At 36.3% G+C, this 27361-nt stretch overlaps 1 protein-coding gene across 3 annotated transcripts; it reads right to left on the reverse strand.

Moving 5' to 3' along the window:
* Window positions 1-2388: 2388 nt before the first annotated feature.
* Window positions 2389-26788, reverse strand: LOC125670011 (uncharacterized). 3 transcript variants are annotated; one of them, XM_056161210.1, is made up of 18 exons: window positions 26558-26788; window positions 26326-26391; window positions 18498-18899; window positions 17765-18408; window positions 16386-16542; window positions 15480-16265; window positions 15170-15348; window positions 14884-15058; window positions 14405-14499; window positions 14153-14195; window positions 12405-12520; window positions 11620-11772; window positions 11352-11534; window positions 10217-10288; window positions 10011-10135; window positions 5348-5522; window positions 5011-5159; window positions 2389-4921 (listed from the first exon to the last, which is right to left on the reverse strand). In XM_056161210.1, exons 2-18 carry the CDS (start codon window positions 26387-26389, stop codon window positions 3865-3867), a joined length of 4575 nt encoding a protein of 1524 aa, XP_056017185.1. In that variant the 5' UTR covers window positions 26390-26391; window positions 26558-26788; the 3' UTR covers window positions 2389-3864. The 3 variants fall into 3 exon arrangements, with proteins under 3 accessions (XP_056017185.1, XP_056017186.1, XP_048760860.2); XM_056161211.1 differs by lacking the exon at window positions 15480-16265; XM_048904903.2 differs by lacking the exon at window positions 10217-10288.
* Window positions 26789-27361: the final 573 nt, after the last annotated feature.

Here is a 27361-nt window from a genome sequence, read left to right on the forward strand (position 1 = left end):
CAGGGGGAAAATGGATTCATCAAAATTTCTTGCCATTCAAAATAATAGTTTAAAAAGATGAACGAAAACAGCAATAAAATATAAAAAAAAACAACCCAAACAAACCAAGATGTTTGGTCCGATGTTTAAAGTCCTAATGTGGGGGTGAAGGGTTAACGAGTCTTTTACTTTGATAGCCTCAATAATTTCCCCTACACTTCATTTTCTTCAATCGTTGGTGGTGGGATGGGGTGGTTAGAGTCCTCTACTATGAGTGTCTCATAATATCTTCATTTTCTTAATTGGTGGTGGTGTGTGTCTTTTACTATTATATCAGAATTTTTAAGCTGGGGTCAAGTGGGGGAGGGGGGTTGTAACCCAATATATCTTTTATTTGCATTACAAAATAACAAATAATGGATATTGTTATTAAAGGTGGGGGATAGCCACTCTTGTCCCCTCACCTTGATTCTATGTGCTTGATAACAACGCATAATATGATAAACTCAATTATTACATTTTGCATTAGTATAATTAATTTGCGTCGAGTTCAACGCAGAATGCAATAACGCAAAATGGCATAGATATATAAAAGATCTATTGAATGCCAAATTAGCATAAAATGAAGTAATTGAAAATAACATTATTTAAAGATATGTTTAATTTTTAATTATTGCGTGCTTTAAATGAATCAAATAAATCTGTATTATCAATCAATGAGAGCAATATTGAGTTACGGTTCTCTTTTATTGAATTAACGATATCATTTGTCTTAAAATAAGAGCGCGATTATTACAAGATCGTCGGTTGAATCCCCCCCCCCCTCTCTCTCTCTCTCTCTCATCCCATGCACTCGTACAGTGTTGTATATGCAAATTATATATGGATAAACAATTTATGTACCTAAATGATTTCCTGATTTATAAATCTGCAATACTCTGACCAGTATAAGTCATGCGGTATAAGGATTCATGCACAATACAGGGTAAATATTATACTCTGATACTTCCCCTGATTGAAGATAGCTGATCGGCACGAGCTAAGTGTGTCGCAGTCTGTGCAATGGGCAATGGCATTTACTGTTGGAATACAAATGAAGTTTATCGTTTTGTTTCATGGATTATGCAAATAAAGGGAGTTTTACTACTACTTAGAGTATTTTCGACAAGTGTACACGTACATCTGCGATCCTTTACATATATTACGAGTAGACCCAGGTAAATAGTCGTCCGCATTCGATGCGTTTTCATGGCGAGCATACATGTCATGTGCATAAATACAGTAGTATTTATGTATATGCATTTTGCTTGAACTAAGTGTGAATGGTATAAATTTTATACCCTTTGCTTATTCCATTTTATCAATATATAATAGATGAAATATTTCTCCGCATTTTTTGTATAGTTTTGACATATTTACTGCAAATGTACGTCGTACATTCACGTAAAGAAAAGGCATTCTATATTTATTTATCCAAACCTTTAGAATGATTTACTACTGTACGATATGTTTATCATAAATTTTAGCACTGCGTGGTGTTCCAAAGCGTGATTTCATTTCTTTTTGATGTCCTATAAATTAGTATCGGAGATGTACGTGTTTACCTGTCGAAGCTACCCGCACAGGTAAATCGAAGACACTGATGTGAAGTGAAGCGCAGCAAAACTTGTCCCCTTATATACCATGCGAACCCTGATACATATAACAATAGAATATCCAACTAATATGGCGGATTAGCAAAGAAATATGGCGGACTTATAGAATTATACTATATTTATTAATTCATGTCAGCTTTAAGATCTTATTTGTAAATATAACTAGCCATCATGATGTTAGGCCGTTCTTTTCTTACTGATGTTGATTACAGATTACTCCGTTTACCTGATTAAGATACAAACTGTACAGGAGAATATGACCGGTCAACAGGGGATACTTACTCCTCTTGGACACCGGATCCCACCTATTACATGATGTTTTCGATTTTGTATTCTTCAAAGGATATATGAAATTGACCATTCTTCTATGCATTCAAGTTTTCCACCAAGTTATTTTTTTCTTCGTGTTGTTGATGACCATACAAAAGTCCTTAATTGATATTTTTCTTTATGTATTCTTAAGGTTTTTTGTATGCAGATTTAAGGTCCTTAATTAATTCCTGTAGGTAACAGATAACACCGCAAGATCGATCTTGTGCTTCTTGATTGAAGACATAAAGAAGATCACAAACAAAATCGGAATGTTTCAAGCACCTGTTATGACGTCATATGTTAGAACTATTATGACGTCATATGTTAGAACATTTTTTAATACCATAGGTGGTTGAAAATATTGTTTTATTTCGTTGCTGTTGGTTTAAATGTTGCAGCCATTTTGATTATTGTACATTTGATAAAATATCCCAAGAATACATGCGTTCCAGTCATTTATTAGTGTTGTACATACAATAAAGCACCAAGATGAATGTCAACATACCTTTTTAGAATTCGAATTAATGTACATACGTAAAATCATCGACAGGATGTTAGTTATGTAGAAACTTAGAAGGGTAATAATGAAATATATGGGGTCCTTGAAAAACAAAACATATCCAGGGGCCGTGTTTGCCCAACTCTCTATTTAGTATTGCTTGTTATTTCGGATTTCAAACATTTCGGTTGAGCATCACTGAAGAGACATAATTTGTCGAAATGCACATCTGGTGCATCAAAATTGGTACCGTACAAGTTTTACATTATAAGAGTTATTCACCTTTCATTGGACTCTTGCCGTGTAATATATCTCTTTTGCGTATCTATAGTCAGCTATTGGCTTAAAGTAGTAAGCAATCGATATTCAAAATATATAACCGCAGAAATATCCATTATATGGTAACATTGGTCTATAGTCTATTGCCGGATTTTTAAATTCTGTTTTATGAAAAAATGAAGATAACGAAGAGTGACCAATATCATAAATCCTATAAAGAAAATAAACTTGAGAGTAGGGCAGATAAACAGACAAGCCTTTATACCTAATGTATGATAAAGAATCATTCATGCATATTTTGAACGAAGTGATTTCAAATTGTCTCCATTTCACAATAACAACTGAGGATATCATGAGACGATCTCTTATCATGATCACAACTCCTTGGTGCGCAAAAGTTTTCTGATGTGTTAGAAAAGGGCTTAAACCACAACTTTATCAATTAATTCCACGCAGAAGTGTTAGGGGCGCGATCAAAAGTTCAATGTCTGATAAAAAATTAAATTCACATAGTTTTCATTAAGACCTATCACCCCCTTTAAAACTAAATATGATGAATGTTGAAACTAACCGATTAACAAGTATAAACATACAATTATAAACACACGCTGTATACCTTTTCTACTGTTTGTTCACAAACGAATGTGTACATCAAAACTATTCAATGTTCATTAAAATGTAATATTATGGGGTTGTCTTTTTCCACTAAAGTGTAATCGATGTCGGATGACAGAAACTTACGGGAGATTTTATCCCCCTCCCCCTATTTGAATTTAGATTTTTATCCGACATCGATCTTTTGATCTCGCTTCATTGTACAAAGGGACTATATTTCTTGAATTATTTGCAGCCATTCATAAATTGATACACTTACAACATCAACACATTTCAGATATAAGTTTGATTAATCCTGCCATATTTGCCTTTCCCATGCACAACAGACGGTGGTTCCATCACATCTAATCATCCTGTTGTGTGCAGTATTCTATATGTGTCGCGATTAGAAAACTTGCACCCATTGCGCGTTTTGTTGAATGCAAGAAAAATATAATGAGAAACAACGAATGTTACGAACTAAGTAGCATTATATCAATGGAATCACAATATTTAAACTGTGCTTAACTACATGCACTAATCAAGTTATTTATTCAGCGGTTTCCTGGGTGGCAGGATGGGTTTTGTGTCGGTTCCCGTTTCATTCACATATGGACTAGATTGTTTTTCAATGTTTGTCAATTCCCCGTAAAAATCTGAGCCTCTCTGTGTGTCCCCTAAACTGTTGTCGACTTGTTGTGCATGGCAAAGTCCTGATGTCCGATCAAAGTCGGATCCTCTCTCTGTGTCCTCCACACTCTGTAGGGAAGCTTTTCTCTCATTACCTGATCCTCTGTCTGTGTCCTTCACACTCTGTAGGGAAGCTTTTCTCTCATTACCTGATCCTCCCTCTGTGTCCTCCACACTCTGTAGGGAAGCTTTTCTCTCATTACATGATCCTTTGTTATTATCCCATATTTGACTTCGAGTATTTAGTGGAAACTCTAAGTAATCTGAAGTTTTATGGATGTTTATGGAGTCTTGATTCGCAATAAATATGGCACACTGTGGCTTTGGTGGAAGTGTTGGAGCAGACGTATTTTCACTCAAATTGATACTACTTTCTGGAAGTTTTGGAAGAGGCAGTGTTTTGATACTACTTTCTGGAAGTTTTGGAAGAGGCAGTGTTTTGCATGACTTTTCATCCGTTGTTTCTGTTGACTCTATTTGATTTCCTGTTGGAGCAGGAGGTGGCGGTCTTCTAGGAATAGGCGGACTAATAAAGGTAACGTCATCTTCAGCCACATTTTCTTCTGCCTCTCTCCCTTTAATCCATAGTGTCGGTATTTCTTCAGTGTCATTCTCTTCGACGTCTTTCGGTTTTGGAGGAAGTGGTAGTATACGTTTCACTCTATCCTGGTTTTTTCTTTCCTTTGTATTGTGATATAAAACAGGAGGCAGAGGTGGAGGTGTTCTCAAATGAGTCAGGGAATCGACTTCTTCATACGAGTCTACATCTTCGGATATTTGTTGACGTACCAAGGGATACCTTTCCGAAGGTTGGCGAGGTAGACGTACAGGGCAATTTGTTGACCAGGTGGAGGTGGGTGGTGGGGGTAATGGTGGAAGACTTAGGATTTGTTTTGGAAGTGACTTCCCAAGTCTGCAAAGATAATGATTTGTGTTTGCGCATTGAAATTTATAGAGGAAAATATATACAGTAAATGATTCTGACGGCTGATGGTTCAGTACCTCGTACTCAGGATTTGTAGGATGGTTTTCATTGATGGTCTGTCGATTTTTTGATGTAGAAGACAAGGCCTCGTAACTTCTTGGTAAAACCAATCCGGACATTTAACATGCTTTTCTGGAATATATCCCTTAATCAGATGCTGTAGAATCTGTTACGAAAACAAGAACAGTTATCAAATAATTTCTAAACTACAAGGTACAAATATAGTTTCTTTAATTAAAATAGCATTTTCAAACGGCATTTCTTCATATGAGTGAAATATTCTCGAGAGGTATGTTAAACAATATACAATCAATCAATCAGTTAAATGATACCAAAGAACGGAATCATTCTTACATTTGCAGATTGTTGATAATTGAATGGAATACACGTTAACTCCCGCTCTTCGTCCTTGTCATACACAATGCCCTCCTGTCCAAACGCAGACATGATTTCCCACGTGATCATGCCAAAGGCATATACATCACTTTCTTTGGAATATAGTCCGGCTTTTATCGCTTCAATTGGAAGCCTGGATATGAATTTCACAAACTTTAGAGGTATATTGATATTTCATTTGTAAACATGAAAAAAGGTAAAGATCAAGATTTTACAAACGAGATCATGTTTTGCGTATGATCCATTTTTGAATCGAGGCAGATTACTGTGAAATAAGTTTATTTTACTGGGTTTCAAAAGTCTAGTTTAAAGTAAGTACTTTGCAAATTTTATGACTGTTTAATATAATGATGAAAATAATGAACAATGATCAATCTCATAAATCCTATAAAGAATACAAACATAAAAGAAGGGCAAACACAAGAGTTAGGATATGGGAGCAGGTACCCTGGAGGAATAAGCTTCCCCTGTTGACCGGTCACACCCGTTGTAAGTCATGTATCTTGATCAGGTAAACATAGTGATCCATAGTGAAAACCAGTATTTAGGCACCTGATTCCACCTCTGGTATGTCCAGGGATCTGTGTTTACCCTACTCTTAATTTTGTATTCTAATAATAGTTATGGGATTGATAACTGACTCTTCACTTGGTCTATCAATTGGTATGAAACACATCAGACAGTATTCGACCTAATGACTAGTTGTATTTGCATATATAGCCATTGTTTCCGCAGGGTGATAAATTTGGCTTATTTCAACGGCGAGATAGCTTTCCGCCAAAAATTCCCGCTAACTGTATTACATCATTACAACGAACATAGAATTTGCAAAAGGCGGGCTTTAAACGAGACTTCTGTAAAATTCACTTATTGTCAGTAGCCTGCCTCAAAAACGCAAAATATGTTTTTGCGTACCGAATGAGTTGAGAGATATAAACACCATATGCAAGTTATGATGTAATATTTTTACGCAGATATGGGAGGCTGACGATGAGAAAGCTGAAGTCATTCCGTTCATCATAAAGTTGAATTGTTAATTTGTCGTTAACATCTATGTGGAATAAAATATCGAAATATGAAGCAGATATGAAAAACTCTGTGGTATCCTTCATTTTGAGTTCACTGGGCTATATCGAATCGACACATATGAATGAAAATGAATAATGTTTATAAAAGAAACGTCGTCGATATATTTAAATGTCGAGTTGAAGGCCACAGCAAGAATATTTTAAATCTCATTTTATTAGAATAGAAAAAAGGTATAAGCTAATAAAGGAGTTCATTTCGTACCCATGGGAATTCCGACAGACTGCCGGAAGAGCTGATGACCAGAGACAACGTATATATTATCAATGAGGTCTAATTGTTAAAAACAACCTATCATTATAGCGACGCGACGAGCTCGCTCCAATGATTACACATATGAGTCACGTAATTTGCTCTTCATCAGCTGAAAAAAAGATGAGTATTACCCATAATGCTTCTGGAAAAATGTCGCCGTCACTGCGGTATACTTCATGGACAAACCCGTAATTAAAATAATCAGATTGTTTAGAAAGTACCATAAACGTTTTTAAATTCCAGACAAGCTTTCTTATAGCTTCAAACGTTTTGTTTTTGCTTGGTTTGAGAGAAGAAAAAAAAAATATTGCAGCTAATATGACGTAACAATATAACTGTTTACATCCACCGCGTTATATTTCCCGCGTTAAATGAAGAAGCGGATAAAATGTCTGTAAGTCGTGTTGCAAGATGTTAATGGGCTTCGCTCGTCTCAACGGTCACACCGTACAACATATTAGGTTAAATGCTATCTGGCGTGTTTCAGACAGTTTTTCAAATGCCAGTTTGACTACGGATTACTCCATTTACCTGATCAAAATATAGGGCTTACGGCGGGTGTAACCATTCAACGGAGGTTCGTGTTTGCCCTACTCTGAAATTTGTATCCTTTGTGGTATTTATGAGACTGATCACTCTTCGCTGTCTTCACATTTTCATTAAAGGTCATATGAAACGATTTTTAACAATGGTATTTTACTTTAAAATCATAAAGATGAGTATGAATGAAGGTCAAACAGCGTTTAATAAAAAAAATATTGTCCTTGGATTGATAAGAAATAAAGCTGTAAACTTGTACATAGAATGGATTTGTTACCCGCTTATCGTTCTTGATTATGTGTGTTTGTGACGTCACAACGACCCATCGATGTAAACAACGCAATGTAAAAATAGTGTAGGTCTACCGTTTTGTTCAACGAAATATCTCACTGCATTTAACGGATATGGACTGATTTTTGTTTTCTGACGAACTGCCCGATTTTGTGGTTCAACAATTATCAGTTTAAACCAGTCAGGAATGATGCACGGCAAGCGAATAACGTTTTTCAACAGAGAATGATATTGAATAAGTCAACACTAGCTGAAGTATGGCCACTACTACCCCCTCCTTTTCTGACTTTTTTATCGGGGATAATTTCTCCTCCAAAATGCATGGATTCCTTGTCTCTCCCATGCAAATTTCGATTTATGTAATCCTTTCCCACTTTTTGTAAGCTTTAGAGATTGACCTTCTACCGGTATCAATAAAGCCAGTAGAGGATCAATCTCTAAATCTTACAAAAAGTGGGAAAGTCAAACGATTACATAAATCGAAATTGGGATGAGTTAGACAGAGAATCCACATATTTTGGAGAAATTATCGCCGCAAAAAAATCAGAATGGAGGGGGGGGGGGTACTGTCCATACATCATGCAGATGCCTGTGGATTTCAAGACCCCATGCCATCAGATACTGAAGTTTAACTATCATTTTAAAAAGATTAGTTCCAGTCGTTTGAACTTGTGTACATTTCATTTATGAAATAGTTTAAAATTTGTAATGGCAATCCCATTTCCCTTTTTATAAGATAATTGATTGATTGAGATAGAATATTGTTTTACGCCCCTCTCGAGAATATTTCATTCGTATGGAGACGTCACCACTACCGGTGAAGGGCTGCAAAATTTAGGCCTATGCTCGGCGCTTATGGTCATTGACCAGGGAGGGATCTTTATCGTGCCACACCTGCTGTGACACGGGACCTCGGTTTTTGCGGTCTCATCCGAAGAACCGCCTCTTTCGACAAGCAAAGGGGTACTGCTCAAGGACCTATTCTAACCCGGATCCACACGAGATACGAATAACCAGAATATTGAAATAGCGCTAAAATATTCTTGTAAGTGTAGAGTACCCTAAATGTGGTAAATTTATCATGGATGTCATCTGTTGTACTTGCGCACGATTCTTCATAATTAGCTAGTGTTTCCTCATGCATGTCCCAATTTAAGTATAAAATTCACAAATCGTTGTTTTAATGGGAGAGGGGGTGCTTCTATATTTTTCAATCGTAAAAAATTGCTTGCGTTTATAATTCTATAGCAGGTATTTACTTTCTCACTTTACATCCCCGCTGTTCAAATATTATTTTAATGAGAAAAAAAAATGAATTTTTTTGATAGCTTTCATGTTTAGTAATATCAGTACTGATATATAGTATATGGAATATAAATTATAATTTCTGAATGATACTTCATGATTTTCTTTTTGAATTTCAGAATTAAAGGTTTATTTACAATTTTAATTCAACTGAATTTTATAGTTAATAATAAAAAAATAAAAATTACACACTTTTGGGATACTCGAGTAGGTACATGTATATATTACATGTATAGGCCTAATGAACATGAAACTATACGAATACTGTTGACTGATAGTTTGTAATGTAGATAAGATATGAAAATAGAATATAATTTTGAGTACATTTATTCAAAGTTCACGTTCATTGATGAAATGTTTTTTTGTGATTACAATGATATCCAACCTTTGTGTAATTTAGTAATACATGTACATACCAGTGTCTTCGCTTTAACTAAGCGGTTGACTTTAATTTATACTTTGATTTGTCTCAGTCTTTGGAAAATATAAAATTATTGGCACAGCGTATGATCTGAAATTGATCTATTTGTGTCCACATTGTTTGGCTACCGACGGATGTACTGAAGTGCAATGTTCATGGCAACACTGAATCCATCGCGTCGGAGATTTTGTATACCCATATATATTTTTCTTCTAAATCTGGTATCCCTTGGGAAGAGGTATATATGCACCATGCAACACACTTTGGCATTTTTCAAAGCTATGTAGTTTTAAAATACTTCGTTATATACCATGTTATAAGGCCTAGTTGTTTACATCACAGTGGGTCTTTTTGACGTCATCAGCAAGGGAGATCAGCCGCGATCATCAAAAATCATTTCGTGATCGAGTACATTTGATCAGCTATTATGATGTTATAATGCATTGAATAAAAAATTTAAAAATGAATTATTGTTTAATAAACCTTGATTAATGAATTTCCATACATAACTCAATTTCTTCAGATATCGTTTCATATGACCTTTAACGAACAGTGATCAATTTCATACATCGTATGAAGAATACAAAATTGAGAGCACGGCGGACACGGATACTTCATTTGTTAGTCCTTTGAAATCGTACAGAAAATGTGAACTGGGAAGTTTTACAAGGTATATTGCGGCATACAATGATTTTGGCATAACTATATAGCTGCAATTCTGACCATTGTATTCCATCCGTCTCCTCTAGTCTTTCAACTTTGATCTGCTCTAGATGGATGTCGTAGTCTGACGACGCTACCACACGGTATTTACCAAATTTGGGCACCACAATTGTTTGTTCGTGTTCCTGCAATACCCCCAACAGTCAACTGACATTACAGATGATAGTTAAATAGGTAAAGATCATCAGGGAAAACATAATATGTACCAGTGAAAAGCAGCATTCTTTATATTTTGGCAAAGAAGGGTGTTTCCCCCTGATAAATAGCACCAGCCATATCTGTTTTCAAAAAATGATGATCCACTGTCAAAAAAATAACTCCAGGACTGCAAGTATTCTACCAACTATATATAAAATCTGTGAAGGGTTTGAATTACTCAACTAGCAGAATATTTGTATTGAATTGTACACAATGCATAATGAGATTTCATGAAAAGATCATGCCAAACCACTTTTCTACGACTCTTAAATTTTAAAAATGGCGGTGGATCAAAATTCAAATATGGCAGCTATAATGATGAATCTTTCAAAATCAAATTGCCTGTCTGAGTGTTCTCAGCAGGGAAACCTACAAGGAGTGGTTAGAAAGCGGGTTGGCATTAAGTTTTAATCAACGTTTTCTTAGATAGCATTTTCTGTTTTATCAAGACGCATTTTATATACTTACCATACATAAATGACAACATTTTGGCACACTGGTATAAAGATTTCAATACTCTTGTTAATATCCTTCTAACAAAATATATTACTCTCATAAACGAACTGGAAAGAAACCATTTTTCAATGTTGGTGGTTTTGAATGTTTTGTGGAGGAAACTGATAGGGGTCGAAATGAATTGTTTGCTCAAATCTGTTCACTAGTTCGTGATACTTTTTTTTACTAGTTCTTTTTCTAAAAGCAGAAATTGATAAAAATTGATAGTTTGAGGTAATAAAACCGAAGATTTGAAACCATTGTTTGCTCTAGAACTAGTACTCAGATTATATTCATATTCAAGGATTGTGAAAGTAGGTATGATGTGTTGTTGCAAAAAGCCATGTCACCATCTCTTGATGTCAGACGAATGAGAGTTAGTGCGTCTTAATGTTTTAAATTCCCCAAGACTTTCTCCTAAATACCTCTTAAATTTAATGTTTATTGCGTATAAAATATTCACAAAACTGAACAAAAATATAACGTAATTTCCCAAAATTATGACGTCAAGCAAGTTTCATGGGGATATCTGATGTCATTATCACTAAAACGAGGAAAAAATCTCTATCTAAATCATTTAAAAGGTGATGTTGTTCATTTAAGTCGTTAATCATATGCTATGGTTATTTATTACTGCACATCACTTACTTTCGTTTCCAAAATCCAAACATGTTTTGCTCTGAGACTTCGAAATATCCATCCCGCTGAATGGAAAAAGTCTATGTGATTGGCCAGTTCATAGAGGAGCTCAATGTATGGACCAATCGTGTCGCCGCGTTGTTTGTGGAGAGCTATATCAAGAAGGTGTGTTGATCTTGGAAATTTGTAGTGCTAGACAAAATATACAAAGTTTGTGATAGATTGATTTCATAAAAACAAACACATCTAGAATCGTCCGAGGCCCATCATGACTTACTAGTTGTTTGGAACCGTCCTCTGAGACACTTGTCGTAGGAGGCCATGGTTCCACACACATCCTTCTACTGTCGATTTCCTTCAGTCTGTTGTATGTAAACTTCAGGAAGTCATCGCTCACTTTTTCCATTACTTTCATCATTCCTAGTTTGTCCTAGATTTGTAAAATCAAAGAAAAGCCTCAAAGACCTAGAAGCGCTCACTAACACAAACCGTAGTGACTAATTGCATCGTGGAAAGAACGTGGTGTTGTCACAGTGTTATTTAATTATTATCAGGTAAACGGTGTAATCCGTAGTCAAAATCAGCGTGCCAAGAACGGCCTAACAATTGGTATGAAACACGTCAGACAGTATTTAACCCATTGATAGGTTGTATTGGCAAATTAGATCGTCATAAAATTGCTAAATGCTGTCTTTAAACGAGACTGTTGGAGCCCCGGTGTGTCAGTAGCTTGCCTCGATCAAAAACAAATATCATACGCTGTAGATGCTCTTGCGTATCGAATCAATTAAGAGATATTAATACCATTACAGGTGACAATAGAATATTGCCACATAAATAAGGTTAAGTTGACGATGGTGAAGCTGAAATCATCCGTTTCTGATAAAGTTGAATTGTTTGCCGTTAATATTTATTTTCAATAAAATGTCCAAGTACGAAGCAAATGTGAAGGACTCTGTGATGTCTTTTATTTAGAGATAGGATAAAAAGAAAGGGATTTTCCCCGGTCGATCGAAATGAGGAAGGAGACACAATCTTGATTTAGTATTATGCACATTTCACCTCGTGCACAATCTTGTAATACTCGTCAGATGTTATTTCTATCAGTGGGATGCCATCCTGTTCTCGTAGTCTTTCATTGTCTTCCGCTAGTTTTGACGCAAAGACAGCCATAGAATCTAAAGAAACATAGGATTCATTTAATTAAAGAATATCAATATGTATGCATTGTGGTCATGTCCAATAGAATTTGTTGTTTTTACCCCATATAGCATTAAACGTCCTTGTTAGTAAGATGCACAGGGCATTTCAATTTTTTCATCTTCATGAGCAATAGACTGTAAACTCGAACATTCTTGTATATTTCTGAGACCCTTTGCGGAAGTAATAAGTGTATCATCTCTTCTAATGGTAAATATTTTTACGTTATTTTCACTAATATTGATTACATTGAAACCTATTTAATCCAATATGCACTGGAGTACAATACATGTATTTTGTCGGAATATACAGTGTGTCGGAATAAACAGTGTAACAACAATATAAATATGAAATTAAGAATGAAAAGAAGGGTCAGATATATATTATTATATATAAGAAATTAATGATAAATTCCTTATCATCCATAGCTGCAGAAGTGTGGCTCTCTGAAAAAATATTGTGACGGAAGAGAGAATCTAGTATCAAAACATTCTTAACATATTTTCCTACTATACTTGTGTCCAAACATACCGTCAAATATTCATTAAAGCCACACACGACCCGAAAACTCGCAGCTTCAAATGATTTCGTTTGTTGACGTAGCCATGTTAGGTAGCCAGGTCAATTCGAACCCTTTTTCTGTTGGTATCTATTCATAAAATTCGTTATAAGTTATGTATTCGCTCTTCATTTATCATCAAAACGAATAATTCATAGAAATTAAGAAATATAGTTTTTCTAAATGTAAAATAAGCTCTTAATTAATGAAAATGCTACGAAAGTCCAATATGGTCCTTAAATAATATTTAGCTCAAATATTTGTGGGAATATTAGTTCACATCTAGACGTAATTGTGCAAGTATGGAAATGAACCGGGATTCGAATTGACCGACTACCTAACATGGCTACGTCAACAAACGAAATCATTTGAAGCTGTGAGTTTTCGGGTCGTATGGGGCTTTAATGAATATTTGAAGGTATGTTTGGACACAAGTATAGTAGAAAAATATGTTAAGAATTTTTTTAATATTAAATTTATGAGACAGAAACACAAAAATACAACGATATCAGGCCTCAACCGTGCGCAGCTCTCTGTGCGCCGTAAATCGAAGGTTTTTATAAAGGGTGGATCTGTAGCTCTCTGTTTTGTCACAATATTTTTTTCAGAGAGCTACAGTTCCGCAGCTACAACTAAAATAAATCATGAAGGTTAAATGATACGGGAAATGTCACAATCCATGAAATAGTGGACGAATTGAAATTCATTATCACATCATGATAGTTGACCTTTTGACCTAAAGATATATTGATGCCTTTCATTTTGATCATTGTCTACTTCAGTGCCAAAATTGAAAAATACAGGATATCTAATATGGGAGATGTCGCTTTACATAAAAGTATTGATAAACATACCAAACATAGGGACTATCAAATGCTACCTCATCTTTGACAAGAGATCCAAATAATTAATTCTCTTTAAAAACAATTTCAAACGCCACCAAAAGTTTTCAAGTATTCATGATCCTTAATTCTTTAAAGAATCACTCATGAATTTATGGTTTACTGAAGTTTTTATCTCTCAAAATTTGAAATCTATAGAACAATCTTACCCTCTTCATGCGCCCTGTATCTTTGAATTGATTCTGGAATTCCCTGTTTAATTGAAATTGTTTTTTTTTTAAATGTAAGTAAGCTGAAAAATGTCCAGTTTTATTTATGGTCAACTTGCTTTCATCCCCAGAACTGGGAATTCCAAGCTTGAGACAAGGCGAAATTGGTATTGATTGTATTACAGTAAAAACGTCCGTTTGTACATTAGTCTATACCCAGCATAACACGCTTGAGACAAGGCGAGGACTTACCCTTTCAAATACAGAGTTGGGTTTTATTTGTCGTTCTGTAAGGGGAGGTATATCGTATACCTTTGCATGTGTTCCCTCCACTCCAGAATAAGTGTCTGACAAAATCAAATAAGATGCATTTATAATGAAAACAATAATAAATAATTATACAATAAGGATAACTAATAAATTACCTATTTTTGTGGGGTAATTTTTTTTGTATTATGAGAGAAAGTATGATAACATAAATTCATGGAGTTTTCATTTCGTATTTGATAAGTGGGAGTTCATTACATTAGCCAACGCTTTCCTGTAGCGATAATTAGACTCTCCTGAAAATGAATAATTTTGAATTCTATCGTTTAAATGTTCTAATTTTTTGTCTTGAACTAAATAAACGTTTGCGTGCAAATGAATATCCACTACAGCTACTGTAGATTTCTTCGTTGCAGAATGCTTTTGGGTTGTATATCAAATATGTATATATTTCTATGTATTACCGTATGTACTATAGCCTTTCCCCCTGCTGACGTTATGCGATATGTCTAAAAGTCTTTCCCGCAACGCCTCCAGTTTTAGTCTCTGATCGGGTTCGCTGGCAAGTCCCTCCAAAATAAGACCCTGGACGCGCCTCGGTCGATTGAATCCTTGAGGTTTAAGGTGAGTAAAGACAATCTAAAAATAAACCAGATAATTTTTGTTTGAAAAATCATAAATACCAGGTCATTAGAGTTTCGAAAGCATCGTTATAAGCAACGTAATATTGTACCAAAAATAGTTACTTACATTAGTTACCATATCGTCAATATCCGAATCGATTATGTCCGAATACGGCCACGCGGCATAGTTGAGGATTTCGTCTGCTAGAATATTGACAGACCAAACGTCACTGTAGATACTGTAGAATCCTTTTAGCAGACTCTCGGGAGCCGCCCACCGAATGGGGACTCCGTCAAAGTCCAGATCTGAGAAAAAAGTAGGATCACAATTATATACATACTAGTAAATATATATATATATATATATATATATATATATATATATATATATATATATAAAGCATATCGACATTATACAACTCTATTCCAAATCCTACCAATTAAGCCGCACACTATTCCACCACTAGGAAAATCGGACGGCTTAGCCGCCATCTCAAAGTTTTTCAGTTTGAGGACATATCCATTTTCTGTCAATGTGCAGCCGAAGGACGCTGTGGTTATATCCCTAACGAGGCAGCCATAGCTATGTACGTATATAATTGCCTGCACAGCTTGTACGATAATTCCAATGAGATCTGTGATTGGGATTTTCTTCCCTTCGTCTCTAGCCTTCAGGAGGCGCCTTTGTAGATTGTCTCCTGGTAGTTTTTCTTTGATGTAAAACTTTGGCGAGGACTGATTGAACGCCAGAAGTCTAACAACATTTCTATCCATATCTCCGAACTCAATTTCCTTCAACACGTCCAATTCATTTTCCAGCCTCTCTCGTCTCAATTTTTTTATTATTGCATCAATTATCGTGGAGCTGTTAGTATAACTAATCTTCACATCCAGATCTGTTGGCTCATCAGGTTTAACTTCGAATATGCAAGTGATAGATGCATCTACTTTACAAAATGTGCATTGTTTGCGTTCAAAACCAATGTTAAGAGGTGAAACTGAAGGAGATGTGTTGAACACCAGCCCGCACTTGCTTAAACCTGTCTGTATGTGATCCTCTGTGTCTGTCTTTGAAGTACTGTCGTCTCTTTTAGTGATTTCTTTGTATCTGGATCGTATTCTTTTATTATGGTGAAACAGCAGGCAGTGGTACATGCTAAACCCCTCATCATTCAATATTGAAAGTAATTGATTTTCACAATTTACAAGCACCTCCAATTTTACTACAATAAAGAGGGTGTTCAAAATTCTTTTAAGTAGAATAAGGACATTGTATGATAAGTAAACTGTGTACATATTAATACAGCTGAAATAATTGTAGATGTTTCTATATGTAACCTTACCATCAGAATGTTCACGTTGTAATATATGAACTATAAACAAGTCAAGCAAACGATGGTACCATTTCCTCATTCCCTCGTCAGTATAACCATCCATAAATGAAGATAAAACTACCATTTTCTGAACACCTGGATTGAATTTTGACTGCTGTCTCAGCACCTTAACATAAAAAAGACTAAAGGTAAAATAGATATAATGTTGAGACAATAGGATATACCAGTTCATCCAACAAATATTTGGTTAATTGATATCAACATCTGACCATGTTCTGTGATGAGGGAAGGTAGTCATAAACCACATCGTATTCTTGTTATATCTAAACATTAAACATCATATAATGGAAATAGAAACGAGAGATGTTTGTAAAACACATATGCCCCCCCCCCCCCCGGTGCAAAATTGAAAAGGGTTATACACACACATCATTTAATTGATAGTAGTATCATCAATACAAAATATTGAGCAGACAACATCTTCCTATGTCAAGAGTGGATTGATCATTTGACCTAAAAATCCATAGGGGTAATCAAATCCGGAAGATGTAACAGTGTACCAAGTTTGATGTCTGTCAAGCAAAGGGTTCTCAAGATATTGAACGTACATTATATATTCCTATGTCCAGTTCGACCCGTGAACTTTGACCATATGACCTCAAAATCAATAGGGGTAATCTTCTCCTGAAGATGTACCAGTGTACCAAAGTTGATATCTGTCAAGCAAAGGGTTTTCAAGATATTGAGTGGACAGTATATTCCTATGTCCAATTCGACCCTTGACCTTTGACCATGTGGCCTCAAATTCAATAGCGGCCATCTTCTCCTGATGATGTACCAGTGTACCAAGTGTAATGTCTGTCAAGCAAAGGGTTCTCAAGATATTGAGCGGACAGTGTATTCCTATGTCCAGTTTGACCCTTGACCATGTGACCTCAAAATCAATAGGGGTCATCATTTTCTAAAGATACACAAGTGTACCAAGTTTGATGTCTGCCAAGCGAAGGATTCTCGAGACAATGAGGGATCAATATATTCCTATATCCAGTTAGACCCTTGACCATGTGACCTCAAAATCAATAGGGGTCATCTACTCCTTAAGATGTATCAGTGTACCAAGTTTGATGTCTGTCAAGCAAAGGGTTCTCAAGATATTGAGCGGACAGTATATTCCTATGTCCAGAGTAGATTGACCCTTGACCTTTGACCTGAAAACAATAGGGGTTCTCTTCTTCTCATAACCAACTCACATTTGAAATATCATTACGATCAAGTAAATGGTTCTCAAGATATTGAGCGGACAATATGTGGTGTACCGACCGACCGACAGGTGTAAACCAATATGCACCTCTGCTTTGAAGGGGCATAAATAGCACCGCATACATTACCAGATTTCCTGTATGGAAAAGAGCAGCAAGTCCCTCGATACATATAGCATTGTCTTCTCTGTTAAAAGGGGGAAGAAAATCATCCATATCTTCTCCCATCAACAAACTCTCGTCGAAATCCACCGCTTCTAATTCAAACATGCATCTCGCCATCTTAGCGAAGATGATAACATCAAGGTCATTTCTTTCCATAACACGCTTCTTCTTAGATTGGATAGCTGACAATACATTCTGAATGCATGGAATCCAATCATCAACTGCTTCAATGGCCCGTAGGTAAATAAAGCAGTTGAACATAATCCCGAGCTGGATGAGAGACTGGAATATGGGGGCTGTTTTCTTTGTCTCTGAGATAACGGTGAATAGTTCAGTGGTGCCTGTCTTGTATAAGTTCTTCATTTCTTCTTTGGTAAATTTTCTCTGATCAGCATCCATAATCACCTCCGTCAGTTTGTTAATGCAAAGATGTTTAACGGATTTCTCTTTGCAAGAGAGAAAATTAAAGATTTCTGCAATCCTGTTATTTCGTTTCAGATTTGGCAGACGAAACGCTGTGACATACTTCGACAAGTCTTGCTGAACTTCTGTCGAGCCCTCCTCCATTGTTCGGCATATCTCGCCAATAGAAAGCTTTTCGTAGTTTTCTGTAAGAATTTGGGTACAAAAAGTAAAGAAGTGTTCACTATCACTTCCAGCAAAAAAATTCATAAAACTTGAAGTAATCAAATCATACCTCGAGGAAAGAAGAAAAACTTGGAAATCATGAAACTGTGACTGTCTTTCTGATACGGTAAAAACTCATGAGCATCCACAAATGCTTCTTCCCAGGTGGTGTCCTTCTTTTTGAGTCTGGAAATAACACTACTAGCTTCGTACCCATATTCGTCATCGTCTAAATCTTCAATCCGTCTGTTGGATGACACGTGTTGGAGAGGAAGATTCACGATAGCATGCTTGGTGATCAACTTTCCTTCGTTCTTCGTCGGTGGTTCGGGAATTGGCCTACGCGGGATGAGAGTCCTATATCTGGTTTCATAGATCCCTTTCCAACCTAATGCCTCATAGTTTATGTCACAATAGTCATCATAGAGGCTTTCTTCAGTAGTTGTACTTTGGTCTGGTTCATTAGATTTTTCTAAATTAATTAAAATAATCACACATAATAATAGCTTTCATTCATATGTCGATTTGGTATATCCCCGTGAGCTCGAAATAAAGGACACCACAGAGTCGTCCACTTCTGCTTCATACTTAGACATGTTATTGAATGTAGACATTAACGGCAAACTGACAACTCAACTGTATGACAAACAGGATGATTTCAGCTTCTCCATCGGCAACTTCTCATATTTATGTAGCAATATTCCATTATCACCTGCATATGGTGTTTATATATCTCAACTGATTCGATACGCAAGAGCTTGTTCTGCGTATAGTCAGTTTTTAAATCGAGGTAAGTTACTGACAAACAAGTTGATGGTACAGGGGTTTCAACAGTCTCGATTGAAGTAAGCATTTCGCAAAATCTATGGTCGTTATAACGATCTAGTTCGTCAATACAACCTCGCATTGGGTCAAATGCTGTCTGACGTGTTTCATACCGATTGTTAAGCCGTTCTTGGCACACTGATTTTGACTACGGATAACACCGTTTACCTGATCAGGATATAGGGCTCACGGCGGGTGTGACCGGTCAACAGGGGATGCTTACTCCTCCTAGGCACCTGATCCCACCTCTGGTGTGTCCAGGGGTCTGTGTTTGTCCAACTATCTATTTTGTATTGCTTATAGGAGTTATAGGATTGATCACTGTTCGTTATCTTCACCTTTTATCGCATCGTATCGAAATTTTCTTAGCAATACTCAGCCCTAGTCAGTACCTCAATGATATTTTAAACATAATTAAGGGCGTCCCACAAAGACCTATACTTGGTCCCTTACTTTTCAATATGTTAATAAACGGATTGTTCCTTTATGTACATAGATGTAATCTCTACAATTATGCAGATCTTCGAACAAAATGCAGGGAAACCTGGAAAAGTTCCAAGCTTTCTCTATTGGCAAAAACAAAATATGATAAAAACATTGTTTTCAACTTGGATGGAAACAAAATGAAGTATAATTTCCTTCAGACTCAACAGACATAGCACAAAAATTATGTCAATAAAAAACAGCGACGCAATTAAATATTTTAAAACAGCTAGAAAAGCATCTAACTAAATTAAGCAAAATTACATAATATAATTCATTAATAATATCCAACAGCTACTGTCCACTGCCATGACACATCTGAGAAATTGAGAACATTTAAGAAAGAGCCTTGTGATTTATTTATTCCAATCGTGAAAGCACATATGATTGTTTATGAAACCTGTCAAAATTACCTTCCTAAAAACTAGACGAATGCGTACAAGATCACTAGAATATCATTCACAATATTAGTAAACCTTTATACAAGATTTGGTTGTCTTAAAACTCAATTCATACAATTTTAGATACACAAATATAACAAAAATTCCAAAACCAAGACCAACTAGGTATGGAATCAAATCTGCTATTTTCCTCTAATACAACCGATTTCTATAATTATTTTCAAACAATCTTCAGACTTCTCGGCCTCAATTCCAAATGCTTTCCCCATTTTTTAAATGATGTTTTATTTCCATCTTCATTTCTATCAATATCTTTCTTTGTGACAGCTTTCAGATGCGGAGGTCACATTGGGATTTGGGAGGATAGAGAATGTCACTGCTATTTAATGAGCGCCACGCATAGCTCCAGCTTTGTGACACTTCACCTAGAGTGGGGGTGCATTAGCGCCAAGTACTCAAATGGGACGTTAACAACAAAAAATAATTAAAGAGCAAAGTTCTATATTTTGATACTTTATTGTATTAACACCAAATTTAAGTACATGTTGTATATCCATTCCTCGACTACTACAGGATATACACTTATGTACTTCGATTTAAGCCCATACTTGATTTTGTAGTGTCAGTCTGTCGGACTTCCTCCAGAATGTGACTCGGACTATACACAGTAAACACAGGCACTCGACGTTTAAAAAAATATAAACAAGAGATGTTTGTAAAACACATATGCCCCCATGGTGCAAAATTGAAAAGGGTTATACACACACATCATTTAATTGATAATAGTATCATCAATTCAAAATACTGAGCAAACAATATATTCCTATGTCAAGAGTTAATTGACCATGTGACCTAAAAATCAATAGGGGTCATCTACTCCTTATGTTGTACCAGTGTAGCAAGTTTGGTGTCAATCTAGCAAATAATGTTTAAAATATAGGAGACAATATATTACTATGTCCAGTTCAACTATTGACTTTTGACCTCAAAATTAATATGGGCCATCTTCTCCTGAAGATGTACCAGTGTACTAAGTTTGATGTCTATCAAGCAAAAGGGTTATCAAGATATTGAGTGGACAGTATATTACTATGTCCAGTTTGACCCTTGACCTTTGACCATGTGACCTCAAAATCAATAGGAGTCATCTTCTCCTAAATATACACCACTGTACTAAGTTTGATGTCTGTCAAGCAAAGGGTTCTCAAGATATTGAACGGACAGTATATTCCAATGTCCAGTTTGACCCTTGACCTTGTGACCTCAAAATCAATAGGGGTCATCTTCTCCTGAAGACGTATCAGTGCACCAAGTTTGATGTCTGTCAAGCAAAGGGTTCTCAAGATACTGAGCAGACAGTATATTCCCATGTCTAGTTTGACCCTTGGCCTTTGACCTCAAAATCAATAGGAGTCATCTTCTGAAGATATACCAGTGTACTAAGTTTGATGTCTGTCAAGCAAAGGGTTATCAAGATATTGAGCGGACATTTATATATTCCTATGTCCAGTTTGACCCTTGGTCTTTGACCATGTGACCTCAAAATCAATAGAGGTAATCTTCTCCTGAAGATGTACCAGTGTACTTAGTTTGATGTCTGTCAAGCAAAGGGTTCTCAAGACATTGAGCGGACAGTATATCGCAATGTCGAGTTTGACCCTTGACTATCAATAGGGGTCATCTTCTTCTGAAGATGTACCAGTGTACCAAGTGTGATGTCTGTCAAGCAAAGGGTTCTCAAGATATTGAACGGAAAGTATATTCTTATGTCTAGTTTAACCCTTGACCTTTGACCTCAAAATCAATAGGGGTAATCTTCTTCTAAAGATGTACTGGTGTACCAAGTTTGATGTCTTTCAAGCAAGGGTTCTCAAGATATTGAGCGGACATTATATTCCTATGTCCAGAGTAGATTGACCCTTGACCTTTGGACTTGAAAAACAATAGGGGTCCTCTTCTACTCATAACCAACCCACATATGAAATATCATTATCATTAAAGCTGTATGACCCGATGTTCATGTATTATTTTTGTACATAATTACTTTAAAGCAGATTCATTACTTTATAAAGTTATTAACTTTCCCTTAATTACATGCTTGAAAACATCTGCATGTAAAAGAAAACAGTGCGAATATTATTTAGAAAGTAAATATGGTGGCTACATATATAAATCATCCCAGAATAGACGTCTATAAATAGACCCACGAGCATCAGGGGAATCCCAACATGATGTATTAACTCATACGCAACTGTCTAGTTTAAAGGCTGAAAGAGCTTAAAACAACGAATTACTAAGATGTATTTGATATTTTTATTTCTATTAAACTTATGGAACGGTACTGTTATAACAAAATACACAGCTTTACACAGATAAGACCACCGATGATCTGAAAGTTTGAACTGGTCACGTGACTGTCACTTGAAATGGCAGAGTGACGCGGTTATTTGTAAACATCGATTTAAAATCAAATTATTTGGGTTAAAACCGGTGAAATAATTTATGGTAGGTCGTACAGTCTCATAACTACATACGTGCGATGATTTAATAGCGTTTTTATGAGATGGAAAAAAAATGTAATTCGGACCATACAGCTTTAAGTGAATGGTTCTCAAGATATTGAGCGAACAACATGTGATCTACTGACCAACAAGTGCAAACCAATATACCCCTCTTATTTTAAGGGGGGGCATAAATATCTATAATTTAAACAAGAGATGTTTGTAAAACACATATGCCCCCCATGGTGCAAAATTAAAAAGGATTATACACACACACATCATTTAATTGAGAGTAGTATCATCAATTCAAAATATTGAGCAGACAATATCTTCCTATGTCAAGAGTGGATTGACCATGTGACCTAAAAATCAATAGGGGTCATCAACTCCTGAAGATGTACCAGTGTACCAAGTTTGATGTCTGTCAAGCAAAGGGTTCTCAAGATATTGAACGGACAGTATATTCCTATGTCCAATTTGACCCTTGACTTTTGACCATGTGACCTTAAAATAATTAGTAGTCATCTTCTCCTGAAGATGTACCAGTGTACCAAGTTTGATGTCTGTCAAGCAAAGGGTTCTCAAGATATTGAGCGGACAGTATATTCCTATGTACAGTTTAACCCTTGACCTTTGACCACGCAACGTCAAAATCAATAGGTGTCATCTTCTCCTGAAGATGTACCAGTGTACCAAGTTTAATGTCTGTCAAGCAAAGGGTTCTCAAGATATGAAACAGACAGTATATTCCAATGTCCAGTTTGACCCTTGACCTTTGACCATGTGATCTGAAAATCAATAGGGGTCGTCTTCTCCTGAAGATGTACCAGTGTACCACGTTTGATGTCTGTCAAGCAAAGGGTTCTCAAGATATTGAACGGACAGTATATTCCTATGTCCAGTTTGACCCTTGACCTTTAAACATGTGACCTCAAAATAAATAGGGGTAATTTTATCCTGAAGATGTACCAGTGTACCAAGTTTGATGTCTGTCAAGCGAAGGGTTCTCAAAATATTGAACGGACAGTATATTCCTGTTTAGTGTGACCCTTGACCTTTGACCATGTGACCTCAAAATCAATAGTGGTCGTCTTCTCCTGAAGTCGTATCAGTGTACCAAGTTTGATGTCTGTCAAGAAAAGGGTTCTCAAGATACTGAGCAGACAGTATATTCCCATGTCAAGTTTGACCCTTGACCTTTGACCATGTGACCTCAAAATCAATAGGGGTCATCTTCTGTTGAAGATGTACCAGTGTATCAAGTTTGATGTCTGTCAAGCAAAGGGTTCTCGAGATATTTGGCGGACAGTATATTCCTATGTTCAGTTTGACCCTTGACCTTTGACCATGTGACCTCAAAATCAATGGGGGTCATCTTCTTCTGAAGATGTTCTGGCGTACCAAGTTTGATGTCTGTCAAGCAAAGGGTTCTCTAGACATTGAATGGTCAGTATATTCCTATTATCAGTTTGACCCTTGACCTTTGACCATATGACCTCAAAATCAATAGGGGTCATCTACTCCTTAGGATGTACCAGTGTGCCAAGTTTGATGTCTTTCAAGCAAAGGGTTCTCAAGATATTGAGCGGACATTATATTCCTATGTCCAGAGTAGATTGACCCTTGACCTTTGGACCTGAAAAACAATAGGGATCCTCTTCTACTCATATCTAACCCACATATGAAATATCATTATCATCAAGTGAATGGTTCTCAAGATATTGAGCGGACAACACATAGTCTACAGACCGACCGACAGCTGCAAAACAATATGCCCCCTCTTTTTCAAAGGGGGACATAAAAATTGTCTTCCCGTAAACATAATATCCACAAGGTATATCACGCCGCCATCTTGGTTTTATTTTTTACCAGCTGTATCGCTTGAAAATTTCGATATCATATAATAATTAGACCCCTACCGTTTAGAAGTAACTCTGTCAAGGTCTTGCCTCTCGCATCGCCACGGTGAACTATAAGTAAAGTCCATTTGTCGGCTATAATCAACCGTCAAACATCGACTACTTCTCAGATTCGAAAAAATCGCTGAAAGATGGACGGAAGTTGAGATAATTATGCAAATGAGAATTCCTTTGCTAATGTACCCTCTTACGCTTGTGCGGGACGAAAAGGGGGTGGCACTGAATGCAGGGTAGTTGCAGTCCTGTAAACAATCAAATTCAGGCACATTTGCGTGGATTCTGGACAGGCTGGCACGGGAAATTTAGTAAATCCATTGCATTACCAAAACAACATTGGAAATGCTCATACCCCCCCCCCCCCTGCTTCGACTCCAACCCACGTTTTGCCACCCATTGTGACAACACTGAAAATTTACAGATATGCAGGACAGGACATTTCATTTTGGATTTATAAATGTCACTGAGAACGTTTGAGAGTATAACCACGTGTACGTGCGTGTGTGTTAATTCAATTTTGAACTTTTCTTATTACGTATGACATTTACTTTCAACTAGGCTAATTTTAATACAACGAATGCATGAATAAGTGAAGTTATAATCATGTTTAATGTTGTAAAAAAAGTATTACTAATAGAATAGTGTTCAAGATCCATTATCTCGCTCTCTATAACATATTTATTGCTAATTATAATATTTACTATTTTCAATTTTATCGACCAATGAAAAAGGGATATCCCGAAATTATGTCAACTTCCGTTCATCTTTCAGCGATATTTCGCATTTGAGAAGCAGTAGACGATGTGTGACGGTTGATTATAGCCGATAAATGGACTTTATTTCCAGTTCACCATGACGATGCGAGAAGTAAGACCTTGACAGTGTTCCTTCTAATGGTAGGGGTCTAATTATCATATGATATCGAACTTTTCTCCAACATTTTCAGGCGATGCAGCTGTTAGAAAAGAAATCCAAGATAGCGGCGTGATATACCCTGTGCATATTATGTTTACAGGAAGACAATTTGTGAAAATTGGTCAATTTTGGGCAGTTTTTGCCCCATCCCCAGGGTCCCAGGGATGCTGGAGTCCTGAAATTTACAATTGATGTCCCACTTATCCCAATGATGCTTCATATTAATTTTGAAAAGAATTGGACTGGTAGTTATAAAGAAGAAGTTAAAAATGATCAATTGTGAACGCACAACGACGGACGACAACCAATTGCAAAAAGCCCGAGAGACCCGAATGTTGTATTACGCACACTAACCAAACATCATCTAAAATCTTGATCTGTTCTCAAAATCCGATCAAAATTATTAAACTTAAAATTGGACAATTCATAAAGATTAAAGAGAAGTAATTTGCTCTTCCCAGATCTTCTACCGCCCCGTGACCATGGGCTTCTGTTACCGTCACCGTGATAGCACGTTACTCTTTTTCGGAAATATCGGACTGCGGGGTTCATTGATTGATTGGTTTATGTTTTACGCCGATTTGGTAATATTTCAGCCATTTTACGGCAGTTAACTCATTGAATCATGTTTGGTTGGGAGTGTCTGAGTTTCCCTGACGGCCCCCAGTGAGCCTACACTTTTTCGAACATCAGGGAAACGATCTTTTGCGTGCCAAGGGGGTTGTGATCCTTGACACGGGACACCATTTAACGTCCCACCCGACGGACACAAAAATTCAAAATACATAAGTGAACTCTAGGGATTAAGGGTGTTCATGAATGGACGAAACACGGAAATATTCAGACATTTTACTTACTGGTATCTTGATCTTTCTGCGCCTTAGGTTTGGATTCCTTCCCGAAAAGTTTGTTTATAAACATATCTGAAAAATGAAACATAATTTAGTGATAAAGCTTACGGTGCAACTGATAACAGAAATGAAGTCTATCTTTTAAAACTCTTTCCTGGTCAAGAAAATGATATGTTAATGTGGCAAATAATATTTTCAGCTTATAACAAAACGTATCTATTGAAATCTGTGTACTTACTTTGACTTCAAGGATTCCTTAAAGACGCGGTTTCTAGATAATATATAATAAACATATACGGAATTCCAGTGTGTCACATAATTTTTATACTAATTTGAAAAGGAGTAACGGAAATTTAAAATACATTCTAAGGACATTTAATATCCGACTGCACCGACAATTGATTGTTAATATCAAGAGGTCTGTGATACATCATGATGTGGGTTATTATATGAGGAAGTTATACGTGATAATGCATCGGTTAGCTCTGACTACAGGGGCACGGACGGAATACTCACAACAAGAAAAATAATGATGTTATGAATGTTCCGTATGTAACCACATTTTTATTGACCTTGGTGAATGACCTATGCCTTTATAAGTTTTATTTGATATTGCCCTTTGAGTTCACCACGTGTGTTAAGTTTGCTGCCTTTATTGGGGGCTGATGACGGAGGATAACATTCTGATAATAATTAAGTGCCTTTATTTCAGACCGGAAGTCAACATTCATGTGTACCACATATCAGACAAATCCTACATAACTCAAGTATCATTAATAAGTCGTATACGAAAGCAATATATCGAATGTTACATCCCTCTTTCTATAAGAAAGCAAATTGAAATATGTCTAGAATGTTATGAAACAAAATACTGGGAAATGACTAAAATACCATCAAACTAAATCCTGTCCCAAAGTCTATTTGACTAAATGTCTAAATGCATTTGTTTAAACAACATGTTTGTTTGTTTTGCTGTCACACTCAACAATTTTTCAGTTATCTGGTGGCGCCCAGTTTATATTGGTGGAAGAGAGAACCCAGA

The sequence above is a fragment of the Ostrea edulis genome, chromosome 4 (assembly GCF_947568905.1).
Source record: "Ostrea edulis chromosome 4, xbOstEdul1.1, whole genome shotgun sequence".
Classification (NCBI taxonomy): domain Eukaryota; kingdom Metazoa; phylum Mollusca; class Bivalvia; order Ostreida; family Ostreidae; genus Ostrea; species Ostrea edulis.

What these genes read in the sequence shown, in the direction of transcription:
- LOC125670011 (XM_056161210.1), bottom strand. Translation starts at nt 26,389, where the DNA reads ATGTTTATAAACAAACTTTTCGGGAAGGAATCCAAACCTAAGGCGCAG. An exon ending in GCAGAAAGATCAAGATACCA is followed by an intron (nt 18,900 to 26,325) that starts GTAAGTAAAATG and finishes TAATTAATTTAG; the next exon opens with AAAAATCTAATGAACCAGAC. An exon ending in GAAAGGCTATAGTACATACG is followed by an intron (nt 14,500 to 14,883) that starts GTAATACATAGA and finishes TGATTTTGTCAG; the next exon opens with ACACTTATTCTGGAGTGGAG.